The sequence below is a fragment of the Scylla paramamosain genome, chromosome 30 (assembly GCF_035594125.1).
Source record: "Scylla paramamosain isolate STU-SP2022 chromosome 30, ASM3559412v1, whole genome shotgun sequence".
Lineage (NCBI taxonomy): Eukaryota > Metazoa > Arthropoda > Malacostraca > Decapoda > Portunidae > Scylla > Scylla paramamosain.
The window spans coordinates 10,033,260-10,053,396 of record NC_087180.1 but is presented as its reverse complement, the minus strand read 5'-3'; the positions used below and the strand labels follow the sequence as shown (position 1 = coordinate 10,053,396).

General features: G+C 36.2%; 1 protein-coding gene across 9 annotated transcripts in view; it reads right to left on the bottom strand.

Moving 5' to 3' along the window:
* Window positions 1-1,064: 1,064 nt before the first annotated feature.
* Window positions 1,065-20,137, bottom strand: part of LOC135116244 (TGF-beta receptor type-1-like) — a 45,845-nt gene continuing 26,772 nt past the window's right edge. For 4 of the 9 annotated variants that reach the window (XM_064033622.1, XM_064033618.1, XM_064033620.1 and 1 more), the window contains exons 5-13: window positions 17,096-17,208; window positions 15,092-15,224; window positions 14,341-14,476; window positions 14,069-14,163; window positions 12,437-12,604; window positions 12,126-12,298; window positions 11,816-11,921; window positions 10,969-11,102; window positions 1,065-10,666 (exon numbers count right to left, since the gene is read on the bottom strand). In XM_064033622.1, coding sequence (XP_063889692.1) covers window positions 10,541-10,666; window positions 10,969-11,102; window positions 11,816-11,921; window positions 12,126-12,298; window positions 12,437-12,604; window positions 14,069-14,163; window positions 14,341-14,476; window positions 15,092-15,224; window positions 17,096-17,208 — 1,184 coding nt within the window. In that variant the 3' untranslated portion in view covers window positions 1,065-10,540. The remainder of the gene's footprint in view (window positions 10,667-10,968; window positions 11,103-11,815; window positions 11,922-12,125; window positions 12,299-12,436; window positions 12,605-14,068; window positions 14,164-14,340; window positions 14,477-15,091; window positions 15,225-17,095; window positions 17,209-20,137) is intronic. The other 5 variants (XM_064033619.1, XM_064033621.1, XM_064033623.1 and 2 more) reach the window with 2 other exon arrangements.

Sequence of the window (20,137 nt, the reverse complement as noted above, 5' to 3'; positions counted from 1 at the left end):
GACGTCCGTCCTACTTTGGTGGTCTACTGCTGGCTCGGCGCAGCGCGGCTTGGAGACACGTGATAGCTACTCAGTGCTGTGACTAGGAGGCCCTCTAAGTCTTGTGTTTGTTAAGAAAGATTCACGTTTTTTTTTTTTTTTTCCCCTCACTCGTTTCTAAAAAAGGAGTGTTCGTGTGCTAGTGTGCTTGTAGGGTGTTTGAAAGATAGTAATGTCTTCATAATGATGTTTGTAGGACTGTAAGGGTATCAAAAGTATTACATGGCTGATGGAGTATTTTTGAAGGATGTAGGATTGTAAGGGAATATGAAAGGATTTTGTGGGATTGTAAGGGTCATTCATAAAGGTTTTTGAAGGACTGTAAGGAATCATTACGGTAGCTATGGGATGCAGGATATGTGTGTGCCTGCTTATAAATCCTGCAGTGCTAATACATTGGAAATCACGCGCGCGCGCACACACACACACACACACACACACACACACACACACACTTATACTGCAACTTTTCCTCACACATTTACCATTTTCCTTACCGCTGTCCATCCCTCGGTGTATATATTTTTTTTTTTATGTATATGTGAAGCAGATTATCTTCCCCAGTGGACACGGGCCGTCTGCTGCCTCCCTTTGTTTATCAATACGGAGATGAACATGAAAGTGGTGATTAGTGCCGTGGTTTTGATGGTGGACGCACGTAATGTTTGCGTTGCCTCTGTGCCGTCCAAGTGGTAAATTAGTCCCCAAGCGATGCAGTTGGACATACGAGTCAAAGTAATACGCGGAATTTATAATTACCACTAACATTTGATTCACCCACCATGGATAATTCGGAGGTTTTCAGCGTGAACAAGTCCCGCGCCATCACAGAGAAAACGTGCACAGGTTGCCGTGGAAACCGGAAACACGCCAAAGATAATCCTGCGCCGTATTGAGAACTGCCAGTGCTTGTTTTCACCCAGTACAGTGTGGCGCCAAACACTACATGCACCCGTCACACTACGGCGCGGGTGATGTTCTTTGAATTCACCTCACCCAAGGTTGTGTGTGAAAGAAAGACGGTAATCATAAAATATCTGTATTTAACAAACAGTGCAGTAGAAAGGCTGCACGTGATCGATACAGTTATCCGAGTACTTCATGACCTTCCGTAGGCGTAATGATGACTAGTTGTAATGATAATATTAACGACAGGACGCTATATGCAATGTACAGCTCTGACATGCAGGAGGCATACTCAGCACTCGTCAGGGGCACAAAGGCCTCCGCACAGTGTTCTGAGGAAGGAAGGAGACAGGGGCAGTGGCAGGGGAAGAGGGCGGTTGAAAGTGTGCAGTTTCTATTTCAAAGAGTAGTTTTAAGACTTTCAAGCTGTAGAAAATATTACACAATATGCTAGAGGGACATGTATCCTTACATCAATTACAACCAATTACATAATTCTAATTTCATATTAAAGGTTTGCAGTAAGAAGTGCCTCAAGCTCTGCACAGACCATGATCAACCATATTACTTAATAAATTGAACTTGTATATCTTTGAGAAGAAACTGTCCACACCCTTGTTTGTCAGACTACAAACTTCCTCTCAGTCAACCGATGGGTGTTCGGTGCACTGTGCTTCCCCTAACTAGTGCATGACCCTCAGAGTATCATTCCCACAACAGGACAATCATCCACTCCTTTAAGCCACAAAGATGGGTTGCTCCTTGAGGAGACACAATGTAAAGTTCAGGTTTACAGACAACCACAACCACTTTGAACAGTTTGCACTGTCAGTCACAAAGAAACAGTGACACAGACATAATCTTGCATTGGTCTGACGGGCAGTTAATGTTCATTCTAAATAAATAACATATCTTTGTGAATGCTTCAGGGTACTTGTAAAGTTTAACAAGGTACAAATAGAGGCCAGCAGGACAAGTTTATATGCCTCTCAAGGTGCAAAGTAACTGTTGGACTGGGATGTGTAGTATGCACTTAAGTAAGGTCATCCATTATTTTATGTAATGGCTTTGATGCCACGAACAATTGGTAACCTAAACTCCGTAGTACTGTCCCTGCAAGTCAGACAAGTGCCAAGAGGCAAAGAAGCTTTGCATTCTACAAGCATTAATTGTGTCATTCTGGACCAAGCGCAATAATAAACCAAGTCATTATCATCTGACCAGTAAAAGTATTAAGTATTAGAGGACAATGTTAAAACATGTATACATGATTCTCCCAGCTGTCATTGCATGTATGTACCTCCCAGTGTACAGTACTGGCATGACACAGAGGTAGTTGGAATCAGCATGATGCAAAAGAGCTTGTTGGGGATAGGGTTACCTGGCGAACAGTGAACATTGACCTCTGTGTGTAGGTAGGGAATATGGCGGACACAGACACTTGTGGCACCTGAGGGAGGGGGAGGGAGGTAGGGTGAGCAGCTGCATTGTGGTAATGGACAATCATTACTAATATCTAAATACCTATTGGGTCACATGCTGGTGATCCCATTTTCTGAGTTATTTTATTATTTATATTTATTTATATTTATTTTTCTTATAGGGGGAGGGAACAGAATGTCAACTGTGGGCATTACAATATCATTCAGAATAGCTAAAAGGACACCTTCCCAACAAATAAACAATTGTCAAGAGCCCACATGCCTCACTATACACAAAATGAGACTGCTAACTTCTCATTCTATCCTGAGGCTACTAAGGTCACCTCCAACACAGGTTGGCAATAAAGACATCCACTTCCTACCTGCAATATGTCAAAACCTTTTTAAGTGACCAAATTTTTTTTTTTTTCTTTCTTGTGATAAGAATGGGGTAAAAATGGGTTTGATACCTTAGAATATGTTGTGGGAAAAAATTGTTGTTGATAACTGCACTTAGTAAATTCCACCTGATGCAGTGACAAATTTTCCATAGATACATTTACTGTTATTAGACATTGGCCATTATTATCACAGTGCAAAGACTTGTAGACCCCACAAACTCTTTTCCTGTAACTATAAAAGCTTAAGATGAATAAAGCAAATAAATGAACCCAATTACAGACATGTCTCAACACTCCATTACTACATACAAACATTGATTTGTTACCCAAATCATAATCCCTAACCATAAATATTAGGCAAGTCCAGAGATGACAAAAATAGCAGAGCAGGGTTTGTGATATGCTATGTTGAACTTTCATCATCAAAAGATTCAAAAAATATAACTGAGGCTTGATTTTTTTCTAATACATTGTCTTCCTGAGGTTTACAGAAAAATTGTTTGACCAATAAGCCAAGTCAGAAAGATAAACCTTCCCTTATTCCTGTCACTGATGCTTTACAAATCAATGGTATCAATTACACAACCTGCAGTTCTAAGTCAACACTGCATTCAACAAGTTTATATTGTTGTACATACACAGCTTACACACAGCACAGGTCATAGCATGTTATGGTGGATGCAACACTATGGAAAAGGTGAACTTTTCTTCTATAAAATACAAATAATAAAATGTTAATTATTTCAAGGTTAGTGTTTTGTGACTAGTTCCATAAGTCAGAATGTGGTGATTTACGACAACTTGATTTACTTGGTAATTATCACTTGGACTCATCTAGGATGAATTGTTACGAGGGGAACAAAGACTTATTATTTCAGTTTCATTTGTTAGATAAAAAATATATCATAAAATAATTCAAAGGACTGCCTAACACGATGAAATGACAGGTAAGAAATTATACTAACAAATTAATTAAAATTGTTGGATTTATAGAGTACACACCTTTTCAACTGCTCACACAAATACTATGCAGTGCACATTCACTCCCTCACTCTTAGCATCCACAGCCATTCATTCTAAATAACTGTTTTTCACAGTTAATGTATAAAATTCATTACACATGCACTATATTCCAAAAAATAGCTAAATACATGTTGAAATAAGTAATAGGAATAATACTAATCAATAATAATAATAATAATTAATAACTGCCAAACAAACAATAACAGTAATAATAATAATAATAATAATAATAATAATAATAATAATAATAATAATAATAATACAATGATTGTTTTTGTAAGGCTAATTTAGAATGTGAAAATTTATCTTTTTCTTTTCTACTTTTCTGCTAACACCAGTTACTTAGGTATTTCAAATATTACACATAGCAAATGTTTTCAGAAACATAAATTACACCATTACAAATATGAACATCACACGACTACAAGATATCTCAGGAACATGAATAAAAGAAATGGTCAAGTTATGAATACAAAGATATAAAAAGTTTTCTTCAAGAGCTAACATCACATCATACCATACAGCATACAAGTATTTCATACAGGAACCAAAAATGTCAAGAAACATCACATCACATAAATATCCAGTTATACACCAACCAGTTTGATAACACTGTTTTGCACATAGGCAAGTCAAGTTCTATCCACATTGGTCAACACATAATAACACGGTTTCATGGTACATACACGGCACCCCAATTATTCAATGATGAGCCCTCTGGTTCTTGGGGACATCACATAAAATTCATCCACTGCTGTCAGTCAGCAGCTTCCATGAAAACCACATAGCTCTTGTCCAGCAGCATGGTGAGATAACCAGGTGATTGGAGGAAGTAACTTTAGATGCTTAGATGCTACAGTTGTCACTCTTGCATGTTTATTAAGTCTGGCCATGCTTGGAGGTTTCAGTACAGGGTCTACAAACAGACCACACACACAAAATACTTGTTTAATTTTTAGACATATTCTCATCATTAATTTTTTTATACTCTCAACTATGTATTTATTTTTTTCCAGAATGATTATTTGAATAACATTATTTCTGTAAGCTACGAACTGATAGCAAAAATTCATTTATTTATCAAAGCTTATCATTACTAGACATGATTTCACTGACTTTCAGTGGCGAGACTTAGGTAACACGTTAAAGTACTTATACTTGCAGTTCTGCTTCTATCAAAATGATCTATTGAAATTATCTATTATGTTTTCAGTCAGTACACTGCCATGATGACTCTCAAAAACATCACAAGCTTGTTCCTGATACTGACTTCTTCCTGATGTACCTGTTACTGTCATGTTCTCAAAGGCCAAGGTATGTATCTGACGTGAAGTGACTATGATATCATATTCATTACATTAAGTAAATTACAGGTGAAGTATCAGCACTCAATAATTTGAACTGCAAGAAACCACAGGAAGACCTGAACTGGTGCCAGGGTTGCCACTTACTGATGCATGATGCATACTTTACTCTTAATTATTGTTTTATACAAGTATGCATTAGAAGTATGTATCTCAGTACAAATGCCTATTGATTTTTTCTTCTAAATTTTGTAGTTTGTGTGTGCTCCACACTTTATTTTTATCTTCATCCAGTTGGCGTCCACATATTTTCCTTGGTTATTTCAGATAAAATTATCTTTACTGGTTATTTTGTCAAAATATTTCTGCAAAAATCATGCAAAGCATGACTGCTACTGGTGAGTTCAAATCATATGTATGCATAGCTATTTCTTAAAGAGATCCAAAGATCCAAGGCAGTAATATTTAGAAAAAAAAAAGTAAGTCATGAAGTGACATCTATATGTAGGTTTGTTAGTAGCAAAAGTAATAAAATTTTTGAAACTCTTATATACATGTGCAGACAAATTTTTTTCTTCTTTTATATTAACTCCTTGTCATCAGGAAAATATTGAAGGTACATTTCAAAATGGACAATTCACATTTTTGTGAATTTCAACTACGATTGCAACTACTACTACTACTGGCAGTAACAAGTGTTTGACATACAATGTCATCACACATCTCTTGCACTTCAACAACACCAGTGCTTCTTTGAGTGTGTCAGAGATATGGGCTATTGGGTTACTCTCATAATTTTAGCAGATCTCCTCTGCATCAACAGCTCTAAGAAATAAATAATAAAAAAAAATCTTAGAGATCTTTCACTCAAGCTGCAATTCAGTGTTTGATGTGAATGAGTATACAAAAAGAACATATCAGTACACAGTTTTCTAATGTACATGATACAATCTACTCTGACATCCATTCCTTGGAACTTCCTTAAAGGAATAGCCATGACAGGTGAGTCCTCATTTGCACCTATCCATATATTACACTCACACACAGTCCATCCTACTTAACCTTTCATCTTTCTTTTCTCTATCTCTTAAGTATTCCAAGCACTGTCCTGCCATACCGATTCTTCTTACACCCAGAGCATCCATGTGAGTATCCTGTGCATCCTCCTTGCCATCTCGCTTTCTCCCAAGCTCTCATGACCATAATACCTGCTGTTGCACTTAACCATGTCTACTTATTCAACAACTTGTTCCTTTACCTTTAGCACAAACCATACCAGCCAAATGCTCTTTTTCACTGTTTTTTGCCATCCATCTTGTTCACACCACAAGCACCTCTCCAACAATTTGCTTCCAATGCCTAATACCAAAAGTCTGACTTTCACTCTATGTTCATGTTTTACTTACTTTAAACTTTTTAGTGTTAACAATTTTACACCATCAAGCAGTGCCCTCTTCATTTCCTCACTCACAATGTTGTTGTTCATCACTGTTAATTAGCTAAGCAATCTCATCATCAGTGTTATGCTAACTTAGAAAACTGTTATTAGATCAAATAGCTTCTGCTACATTTAATTCCACTAATTTCAGGTCCATTAACTATAAAATTTAACGTTTGTTTATCTTCTTTCCTTATATATTTTTTTCTACTTCCAATCTGTTTACACTGCATACCAGCAGGACTGTGCATGACTCTGTCCCACAACCACCCTGCAGCTGTCCACTTCCCACACCTAGTCTTCACCTACAGTCTGCCATGTCACACCCACCCTGTAGCTGTCCACTTCCCACACCTAGCTTGCACCTACAATCTGCATGTCTCACACCCATCTTGCAGCTCTCCACTTCCCACACCTAGCCTGCACCTACAGTCTGCATGTCTCACACCCACCTTGCAGCTGTCCACTTCCCACTCCTAGCTTGCACCAACAGTCTGCATGTTTCAAGCCCACCCTGCAGCTGTCCACTTGCCACACCTAGCCTGCACCTACAGTCTGCATGTCTCAGGCCCACCCTGCAGCTGTCCACTTTCCATACCTATCTGACACCTACAGTTTTCCATGTCTCACCCAAATTGTCAACTTTTGTAAAGTATGTATAATATATAATAATTGTTAAACAATGATAAATATTGGAACATTTAAGGCTGAACCAGCTAACCACCAGTGACTTTTTGAGACAAGCCCACTTGGCCAACCTCTTACTCCAGGGCTATTAAGTCCCATGTAATCTCAACCATACATCACACCTTAGCTTTCTTGCCTTCTCTCCCTCAGCAAATTGGTAGGGCAGCTCTCTACACTGATCTGTCATTCACTCTTAAACCTTAAATAGCATTCTTGACCCATTACCTAAGGAATCTTCCAGTTCCATCCTATAATCATGTAAAAATCACTAAGATGTTCTTGCCTTCCTTCCCTCAGCAAATTAGTAGGGCAGCTCTCTGCACTGATCTGTCATTTACTCTTAAACCTTAAATAGCATTCTTGACCCATTACCTTAGGAATCTTCCAGTTCCATCCTATAATCATGTAAAAATCACTAACCTGTTCAGCCTATCTCATCTAATACACTGACCTATACCTGCCTTGCACCCACAAGTACTCCCATACCAGACCTGCAACCAGTGAAATTTGCAAGTCAAACCTCCACCCACAAAATTTTTCACTGTATTCTCACACCAACCTCACACTGTAAACTGTATTCCCACACCAAACTCACACAGCAGATGACTGTGGGACTCACACCTGCAAGCTAATCCACACAGACTTCTGTTACATATTTCCTTCTCTTAATTCTTCTCTTTCCCTATCTTTTTACCATTTCTGCTCCTTTCCTATATAGTTTTTAGTTTCTATCCTACCTGCAAGCTAATCCACACAGACTTCTGTTACATATTTCCTTCTCTTAATTCTTCTCTTTCCCTATCTTTTTACCATTTCTGCTCCTTTCCTATATAGTTTTTAGTTTCTATCCTATCTTTTTTTAGGGCTTGGCAACTAGATGACTAACAAACACATCTGGTATCTTTACCTTAGATATCTTGATCCCCTTTTCCTTCATGGCAGTTGGGTTACACTTCATTTTTAGGTAATTTTCAATTTACATTTCCTTTTTATTTTTGCTTTTCCGTCATTCAATTTTTGAAAAGTTGGTACAGCTTATTTTTTCTTTTGCTTGTCCAGTCTAAATTTCTACTCCACTTTTTACACATCTTCGTTTTCATTCACACAATAGTCATCTGATTCTTCAAACATGGCACTAACAACCTTAGCATCTGTCACATCTCTTCCCAGTGTTGTACCAACAGCCACAAACAGTTTTGTAAATTTTAACCTCCATCTTTTTCTTTTCCATATTATTTGAACCTTGTAAAATACTGAGGAGATAACTTTAGCATTCCACTGACAGTCATCTTCATAGAAATATTCCTTTCCACAACAGTAATTGAGGAAACAAATCTGAATTATAATGTTCAATTTTATCTCTTAATTCAACCATGCTGCAATGGGACAAGTATATATTCTACTTATTACAGCATCTTACTGTATGGGCTGCACAATCTTCTGCAGCTGTCAATAATATTTATCACTAATAAATAGCAAAATCTACTGGTGTGACACTTGAAAAGCTTTCCTCAAGTTTTGGAGGGAAGTCCATGCATGAAACCACTTTTACAATCTGATACTAGATTTCCTGGCAAAATTAAACACTAATGAGAATTGTCTGAATTAGTATCTGTGAGTATTGTGATTTGCCACATATGTTAAAGAATAACTAAAAACATATTTCTGTGAACTGCAAAACAGAAGAGAATCAATAGGATAAATTGAAGAAAAATTAAAATGCTGGAATGATCAAGCTATGCATCATTTAAATACGTAATTGCAAAACAGTGTACAACTATATGCATATGAATCTGACTGACAAAGCCAAAGATGTGTGGCATAATAATTTTGGTTTCCAAAGCAGGTGTAGCTGTTCTCAGATACTGAACAATAACTCAAGCTTCAATGTAGCTTAGATGTAAGTGACCAATATTTTGAGATGTCTTGATAATATGAAATTATCAAACTGTAACTTATATTCCATGACCTATCAAATAATCTGCCTCATAAAGCTTTGGCACTAAATAATACAGCTAAAGTAAATTATTCTAACATTAGCAGTAATATTAATTACTACTGGGGTTAGTTTGAAATCCAGATATTTTTTGATACAACTGCTTCACCATCTCACTAATCCATTTAAATTAGTAATAAAACTTCAATTTACCCTCACATACCAATGGAACAACAAACTTAACAATGCTACAAACCTGATCATAAAAATGCACAATCAAAGCTCAGTCTCATCCTACCTCATAACACAAGAGGACTATCTTGGGAGGAATATATTCAACAGTATCTGACCCTGTGTTATTATGCCTCCACACACGCACACAGCATGGAGCATTTGTCTATCTTACCAATGTCAAGGCTGCATGACAGGCACTACCTTGTCTCTTTAACAGCCGGGAGAGTAAAGTAACATATGCACAAATTCACATGGCCAGAATCATGAGGAATGGCACCTACTTAATTTTGTGATAGCCACTATCTCATTTTACTATGGAAACATGACCCTGACGGTTTGTTTTTATGATTATATGAAAGTTGTGGATGAAATGATGATCAGGTTCAGAGTAAAAGAATTGAACTAAGTATTATGAGGAATGAACATCATCTTAGCATGTGTGGAATGAGAGGAAATGGTTAAATGAAGGCATGATTTTAAAATGCTTCTCTAAATTACAGCTAACTGGGTGACTTACTTTTATCTGTAAATTAATATGGCAATAATAGATTAAAACACAAATACACCACCTACACAAAGCAGCCTTGAGTAATGTTAATACATTTTCAATCAGACCAGCCCATCTTTAAGTCAAACATTAACTGGTACAGTATACATGGGTTTGTAAAAATCTGTCAAGCTGCTTTGAAATTTTTGGAGCCACACTGTCACCTGCAATTTGGATGAATGAGTGCACATCTCACTGTACTAATTGTGGGATCTATGATACAAAACAAAAAACAGCCTGCCAGAGACTGGTGACATATGCACTCATTTCCCTGGCAACTGCAAGTCTTTCCATGACTGGTGAAATGAGTACATGCACACACACACATTCTCAGACACTTTCACTTTTTTTTTTTTCTCCTCTTTAATATTTGCTGTGTTTAGTTATTTTTAGTTATAATGTAATGCCCACAAGAACTATAAACTTGTGTACCAAGACTGCTGCAGGCAGAACATACGCACCCACCCACACACACCCACACATACACAAACACAAGCAAACATACGACTGTACACATATATATGTGCATGCCCCTTACATGGCACAAGGGTCATGAAGGGAAGCACTAATACTTGAACATGTCTCCTCTCACTGATTCATCCGTTCAGCACTTGAGGTCATCGTGAGCCCCTAGGTTGGCAAGGGTCTTCTTGATGCGCAGAGCTGGGAGACGCGCTGCAGGATTGTGATACCAACACTCCTTCATCAATTTGCTCATCACTCGCAGGTCCTGAAGATGGTCTAGGTTAGTTTCCAAATACAAAACAAATAAACAAGCAGATGTACTGTGTTATACTATGCCTTCTGACATGAACTTCCAATTTCTTAAATCTATACGACTTCTTGCAGAAACATGTTTTGTTTACTGTTGAAACAGCACCTGAATATCCAGAGCAACAACTTGACGAGTAGATAACATGGTTATAGGGTGTTCTTGGTGAGAGTTTCCATTACAAAAAATAACGAAAATAATTATACAACAGGACCAACAATCTGACATCAGAACTGAATCAACACCATACTGAGACTCACTTCACAAGACTGCCATTTGTTGGGAATCACCGGCCGCTGCTTATTTGTACACACCACCTTACGAACTTCTTCAATGGTAGGGTCATTGGGGAGCATGTCATAGTAGGGCAGTTGGTACTCCTCACACCCACCACCTGCAGCACAAGTTTTTAGAGATGGTTACTGAAGAGAGTGAAGATATGCTGTAAGGAACTGATCATAGAGTAAGTGACTCACTGGACTGATTTGTTACTTTGCGCACACTCTCTCTCTCTCTCTCTCTCTCTCTCTCTCTCTCTCTCTCTCTCTCTCTCTTTAAAAGACAGTGAAAACGAGAGCTAGTAACCAATTCCCTCCAAATTCTTCTTAAGTCTAACTTTTCAAGCCTCAACCAATCATTTTTTATTCTGTTCTGATTACTGATCCTGAAAATGGTGGTTATATCACCCTTATTATATACCCTATACTACTTAAAGATCTCTATCAAGTCCCCTTAACCTACACCTCTCAAAAATTAATGTAAATTTGAAAGATTGTCCCCTTTATCCCCTGTATCCTTGTAGTCATTCTCCTTTTCACTAATTCTAATGGACATATATCTTTCCTGTAATATAAGGACCAGAACTGCACAGCATAATCTAGATTACATCATGTGAATGCATTCTTAGTAAAAGCAAGCAATCAGCTTTGTATTTGTACTGTCCAGGCTGTACTGGACTGTACTCAGGTATGTCTAGTCTAATTCAGTACTACCAATTTAATCTTTCTTTGTAATGAGGACCTGGTGAACATTTCCTTTTTATACAGGCACTGGCTGACTTGTTAGATGGACTAGTTGATGGACTAGTTGATAGTTCTAAAAGCTTACCTGTGTTACACCTCCTAGCAAGTTCCCAGTACACTAGGCCTAGTGCATAAACATCTGCCCTCTTGAAAGAATCGATGTGGTTCATGTTCAATGTTTCATCAAGACACTGGTAAAAAATAAAAAATAAAATTGTATATATATATATATATATATATATATATATATATATATATATATATATATATATATATATATATATATATATATATATATATATTATATCAGAAAATGTAAGACTGCAACTAAATAATGTTGGACAAAAATGCAATATCTTATGACATGTACAGTTGCAGTTATGCCTCTCACTTACCTCAGGAGCTAAATACCTATTTGTCCCAACCCTGTTGTTGGGAAGAATGTCTATAGTGTCTGTGACAGAGTCGTATCTTACTGCCAGACCCAAATCTGCTATTGCACATGTTCCATTTGACTTAACAAGAATATTTTTACTCTTCAAATCTCTGTGAGCAATGGCAGGCTTCCCTGAAACATAAAATTTTGAGTCAATAAATGGTCATAATTGAAGGAATATGATAATTTCATAATTAAGCATCATCACACTATTCTCTTTCTGTAAAAGAAATGATATCTGCAACTTTACCATGTATATGAATTGCCCACCTTTATTTCCATTGATATCCATGTGAAGGTGAGCCAAGCCAGTTGCAATGGACAAAGCCATACGGATCATTCCAGCTGTGTCTACTGTATACCGCATTAAGTAGTCGAACAATGATCCATTTTCATGGTAATCTGTCACCAGCCACAACTGAGTCCATGTTCCATTGTCTGTGGAAAGTGTTGGTAATTTAACATGAGAAAGGAATAGAATAACAAAAAAGAATAAAACAGCAACTAAGTTTTGTGAAAGAAAACTATAGTACCTGAGATATATATATATCTAAAGCTGGCAACGTAAGTCCTAGAGACGTGGTCAGAACATTTCAGTGTTTTTATTGGTATCCAAGTTATGTTATCAGTTATTCAGGACAGTTTTCTTTCCCCTGATTTACTGTGGCCAAGTCATCACTCCAACTACAACAAAACAGGAATTTTATGTGACTTCTTAACAAGAAAAGGCAGAAGCATTGATCACCCTTTGTGTATACATCCTACTAGATTAACATGGAGCTTACTTAATTCAAGAATTTGCTGTGACCAATTAAATCTTTTACTGTAAAGCCATAACTATATACACTAATATGCACCTCAAATTCCACAAGCTATTCTTGAAATGGTGAGAAAAATACTATCCTTATGTTCACAACTACAAGTTGAATCAAGTCCTTGGTATACTGTCTTCTGCTACTAAACAATGATGACAGAAACAAGCAGTGCTTCTTTCTTGCCATAAGTTCAAGTGGGTCTTCTTGTTACATTGCTTCAACAGAATGCATGTACACATTTCAATTTATACAGTAGATAATGTCCACAAAAAAAATTATCCCAGAAAAATTATATTTAACTCTTATACTATGGGCATCTTTTCCAGGAACCTCCAATCATAACAGGTTTAAAAAAAAATTACTCTAATTCTTAAAGAAAAGTTTTAAAGAAACTTTAACTCTTGACCAAGAATCATGTATAAAAATACCATAGGAAGTGCCTATCTTTCTCCTTTGCAATGGCATTATTGTTCAAGTCTGGTGTTTTTGATAAAATAATTATATATCAATTCCTGCACCACAAACACAGTGGCCCTTCTGCATTAATTATGCTGGACACAGCACTGGCTACAACTCACACACCTCAATCTTGTCCTGCCCATCTGCCTCTCTGTTTTCCCCACATCTTGAAAGAAATATTATTCCAATGTGCTCTAAAAAAAGTTTCCATGCCTTAGGAGTGGATCAAACTAGCCATGTTTACACTGAACCATGCATCAGGACAAGGGCAAATCACCTCTGTTCATCATCCTCACCATGTGTGTACTCAAAAGAGGGAAAAGTGATAGGGAGCAGCTTTGTAAATGTTGCCAAATCAAGTTCATATACACTGATGTGTATATGAGTACCTGTCAGTTCCCTGAGTCAGGCAAACGTGCATCATTTGTCACTTATGGATTGAGATACACCACTAAGAAATCACAGTGAAAAAATTACAAAAATAGCACACTATGACATTCCTACATCAAATAACATTGCTAATGACAAACATACAGTAAAAACATATTTGGATCCTTAAAATTGATTGTTTGATATAAAGTAATACAACAATCTACCAGATGCATTGGAAGCTTATTAAAGAAGTCACCTTTATTATCAGCTGCAATGAATCCAAGAAGACAGTCATGACGCAGCATTACTGTTTGGTAAATTTCCACTTCACGGAACCAGGATCTCTCATCCCTGGCAATCAAGAGATTTAAAAATTAAGATAATGTTAGAAATCCAGTCAAGTTATCATACACATATTATTTCTTAATTCAGTTTCTTGTAAAAAAAATAACAGATCCACTACATGCTTTAACTTACATGTAAACGAGTAGAAAGGGAGAATTTTCTGATCTCATGTACACCACCTACCTTGATGAGAAAATTTTGACAGCCACAAATTCTCCACGCCACCTTCCACGCCACACTTCCCCATACCGACCTTTCCCAATAATATCTATTAGCTGAATTTGACGAGCAATGCTTCTCTGAACTAGCAATGGTAGGCCTGCAAAAACAATTAGACAAGTAAAAAAATTTATAAACAGGGATAATGGGTGGATATGGGAAGATATGTTGTATATAGTCCCTAAATATGTAAGCCTATTGGCTCCTTCTGGCTTTCCTTATTTTATTAAATTCTTATGTTCTTTCTTTAGAATAACCCTCTAGGAAAAGAATAAATTTACAAATAGTTAATTCAACTTTCATAATATTCATGCTTTGTGCAAGTACATACTTCATGAATTTCATAATTTCTGCCAAGAATATTCACTGAGCTGAAAAACACCATTTATATAATTAGTGCAAAAAAAAAAAGTTCATGATTTCTAAGCAGCTGAGTTGTAATCATCCATAATGTGTTGAAATTCAGTACTATTTTCTCTTGAAGTCTCCTACAACTACTGCACTATTCACTACATTTTATGAAAATGCAATTAAACAAGCAATTCAATTGATTTTTAAAACCCTTGGCTGGTATGCTATACATATGAAAAATAAATAAATGAACAAAACTATTACAATGCATATTGGCAAACAGTAACACCCTGAGCTGACAAGCAAAATTCTTTGCTGTTGAGATGTATTTTGTTAGTAATATGAGCATTTCATTTTGCCTTACCAGAACCAGAACCACTAGAAGTGAGTTCAATGATGTCCCTGATAGGTGTGTGTGGACCCATAAGAGGCAGTTCGGAGCGGTCTAAAATGGACTCCACATCTGGGAAACCTCGACGGATCCGCTCATTCTGTGGCTGCAATTAAATAAATGCTATGTAAATTGGCAAAGGTAATTATTTATGCATAAATGGAACTTAAACTTTGACATCATATCCTATATAATCTTATAATATGTGATAAATGAATATTCTAAAAATGTATTTTGTGCTACTGATATATCAGAACATAAGAAAGTAAGGAAATTACAAAAGGCCTGACTGACAAAAGGCAATTCCTGACCACTTATGACTTATCATGTCATCCTCATCCACAAATTTATCCAACCTTATTTGGAAGCTATCTAATATCTGTATGTTCCTACTAAGTTTGTTCCATTCATCCACAACCTTATTTGTAAATCAGTTTTTGCATCTCTTCTTTTAAGTCTTAATTCTTCTAGTTTAAAATCATTATCTTATTTGTTCCTTGACTTAAAGAACCTGACTTTTATCTTCTTTGTTGAACCCTTTAATCCATCTAAATACCTCTATGATATCATCACACACTACACCTTTCCAACACATACAACTGAATGCATTTTAACCTATCCTGATAAGTTTTCAGTGCCTATATCATTCTAGTCACCCTTCTTTGCACAGATTCCAGCCTTTCTACATAAATTTTATAACAAGGAGACCAAAAATATACAGCATAAGGGCAGCCTAACAAAAGCGGAGTGTAACCTTGGTAGTCACTTTATGATAAAAAGCACAATGGAACCTCAGTTCTAGAACTTAATTCTTTCCTAAATACTGTTCAAAATCTGAAATGTTAAAAACCCAAACTATTTTCCCCCATAGGAATCAATGTAAAATGGATTAATCTGTTCCCATACACCAGTCTACCCTGTCTTAGCAGCTTATGACAGATAGTCCCACAGCTAAGATGGCTGCTTCACAACATCTCCAGCTCACAAATTATTTATCCAGAAAAGATGTACTGAATGAACTTAGTGACACAGAACTCATCAGAAAATACTGTTTAGACCATGCAGGTATTCTCTTTGTCAATGGTCTAGTGATGGAAGCCTTACAGAGGGACGTAGAGAGGAGTAACCCACTTACTGCCAAAATGAAGGTGATCATAACACTTAGACATCTTGCTGCTGAGAAAAGCTAGTTGTGCATTAGTGATGGTGCTGGGGGTCATTGAGAGAGCCACAGGTGGCTCGGGATTACTCCTGAGCACCAAAAGCTATTTGCTTACATTGAGACTTTTCAACAGGATCACATTTACCTTGCACTCTGTGTCTTGCCTCCAAATATATAAAAACAAAGTAAATATTTAAAGAAACTATAGATTAGTAATAAACAGCAGCTTTTGCTATCTTTAAATAATTGAAATCAAGTAACTTTATTCTACAACTGAATTATGGTGCCACAACCGAAGCAGTAATAAGTTCAAAATTTTGTTCAAAAACTGATTTGTTTGAAAAGGGAGGTGTTTAGTAACCAAGGTTCATTATATAAGGAAATTGGATAAGGTACATGGAGTAGTAATCAAAGTGATACTAATTTGAGATTTATCATATGAAGAGAGACTCCAGGGTGAAGTTCCCAATCTCAGAAATGAGAAAAAAGATAAGATATAATAACAGTGCTCAAAGCAATGAAGGAAACAGAGAGGACTTTTATATATGAAATAAATGAGACATGAGGGAACATAAAAGAAAGCTGAAGAATAGCACTTGTATGAGAAATATTATGAAGCACAACTTTACCCATGAATCATATAAATATAGAATAATATAGATGAAAATGTACTCTATCCAAGGAATGTTAATGACTTTAAGGAGAAGTTGGATACTAAATAGTAGATATGGAGACAGGACAGTACACAGTTCAGACATAACTCTTTCACAGTAGGATACATACACACACACACACACACACAAACACACACTTACCCTGTGATGATGCCAGTAACACACGATGGCCACCAGAACAACAGTTAGCAGCAAAGACACTACCACGGCTCCAGCCAGCAGCAGGTAACGCATTGGTGGCCCTTGTACTGCTACTGAATAATAGGTAAGTGATCAGCATTCACAGGTACAGGTTGCCATGTAAAATGATAACTTTACTATGTAATTAAATTTATCATTATATCATATAATCTGGGTGCATTATTATGCTACTTGCTTTTGTTTGTTAAACAATAACAAAAATTAATCTGAAAAATCACTAGTTATATTATCAATTAGTATTCACTCATATCACTAAAAACTACACTAAGGAAATGTCAAAAAAGGGTAACTATTTAAAAATATCTACAGTCACTGGAAATTGCAGACATAAAGTGTAAAACAACACTGTGTGTGTGTGTGTGTGTGTGTGTGTGTGTGTGTGTGTGTGTGTGTGTGTGTGTGTGTGTGTGTGTGCCAAAGAAATTAATTTTAACGGCATGCCTCAAGAGAACAAATGTCTCACTTCCTCAGACGGAAGCAACTGAAAATATATGAACCTCATACTCAAGTACAAAGTTTGACATTGCATCATTCCATGACCAATGTGTGTGGAAAAATGCACTAAATTCAAGCATGGGAAAAAATAAACATTCATTGATATATATGATTCTGTTCTTGTACTGAGGAAAATATGGACCAATGAATACAACAGGAGTTGCCAGGCATGTTTAAGTGTTCTGTTGCACGGTATTATAAAAGGGCCATGTAGAAATGTGTTGATTAGAGTTGTTCTGCCCTTGTTGTGTTGATAAAGTTTGTTGTGTGCTCTGCAAATCTGAGGCTTTGTTTCTGAAGTTACCAATAGCAGGCAATGTGCTTGCAGCAATGCTGATGTGATTCTTAGCATGTAAACCTGACATAACAAACATGGAAGTCCCCAATTAACAGGAATCACAAATGTATCCATAATTCTTGTCCTCAAAATGAGCTTTATATTACTCGTGTAAAAGAGGTGAAACTTTACAAGTTAAATGAAAAAGCTGTTATCAGGTGCTCAGAAGTATGTTAAAGTATTTGGAATATAGCGTTGTTAGAGTATTTGTGTTCCACTGTATTCAGGCTCCATTTCAAGTGCATTCACATACAAACACAAAAGTATATCAAAATATATAAGTATGGAATGTATCTAGCTATGTATGTAATATCTGAATGTATAGTAATCTGGTCACATCATATATATATATATATATATATATATATATATATATATATATATATATATATATATATATATATATATATATATATATATATATATATATATATATATATATATATATATATGCAGCCAAATACACACATTCTTCCACACATAACTGTAGGAAAAATAAATATTTACAAAGCCAAGGCAGCAACTGGCATTTTCTAAAACTGAAACTCCCAACAAATCATCGTGCCAAAACAAGGAAAGTACATAACCCATTTCTTCTGAGATCTACAGCACCAAAACAGCACAGGACTTAGAACAGAATATCAAAGATTACAAGCTACACAAGAAGTATCACCTGTTATCTAGACCTCACACAGCCTAGACTCTGAAGAACACACAACCCAACAAGAGTTGACACAGGGAACACATCCATGTCATCCATCATCTGTCACTCAGATCTACTATTACCTGAATCACTAATATCACAGTAGCTCATTTTTTTCCCACATTGATCCAAATTGGAATGGTTACATAGTCATTCTGATGCGCTGGTAATAGCCACTTCATAGATCCAAAGTAAATTTATCACTGGCAACATTCATTCAGTGACTCCTCTAAGGAACCACTTACATAACAAACACCCACCAAAACAAGATCATTTGCTTTTAGAAGCAAATAAGAAATACATATAACACAACATGACTGATAACTTTACACCAGGTATTAGTACTATCATCATCATGTGCAAACAGAAAGAACAGTTTCTCTCAAACTCAAACAAGAGTGGGTCACATGAGATCAGAGAGAATTTTCCTTTATGATGAGCAAGTGACTGTGTGTCACTGATGCACACTGGTAAAAGACCTCCAAGTTACTTAAGATATCACATATCACCTGCAACAAAAGCCATCCCACATACATACGAGCAAACTATTTTTCCACTAAAGTCATAAAAGTAATATGTACTTGTCAAATTCTTCAAACATTTCTGTTAATCAGTCATATGCTAGAAAGTTACCTCAAATATACTATATCTTCCTTACATGACTTAAGAAGCACAATGGAAATGTATAAGGAATTTCATGTAGACAACAAACCAGATAGTCCATAAATAGCATTAAAATAAGTCCTTGATTTATATACAATGGTAGTAGTAGTAGTAGTAGTAGTAGTAGTAGTAGTAGTAGTAGTAGTAGTAGTAGTAGTAGTAGTAGTAGTAGTAGTAGTAGTAGTAGTAGCTGTTGTTGTAAAACAAAAGTTTACATGCAAATTTATTTTTTATTTTTCCGAGATTATTTACATAACGAAAATGCACCAGTTTCCCTTGCACATCAAGCTATATCAACACATTTGGGTTCCTGCTCCAAAACTATAATTACCCTAAGATAATGTTGACTTTGAAGCCACATCCCTTGCCTTCAACCTTATTTCAGTAGGATACCTGATTGGTACAGTGATAATGCTCTTGCCACTTCCTCAAATTATTTTTTATTTTTTATATTCTAATTAATATAAGAGAGTTCGAAAAATTTACTTAAAAGATATAGGGAGAAGGAGACTAGAACATGTTACATGAGTGCATACTGAATGAAGGGGAAAAGGTGTGGATTAACATCTGGAAATATAGATGAAAAAAAGAAAGACTAAGTAGTAGAATCAATAAGTGCAACATAAAATTAGGGAAGGAAAAAAGAATCATATTTAAACAATGGCAGAGAGCTGGTTAAAGGAGTAGAGAAAAGGAGGAAGCAAAAATATAAGTGGCAATAGCAAAGAAAAATCCAGAAACATGGAATCAACTTCACAGAAAACAGAAGAGTATTTTAATCATG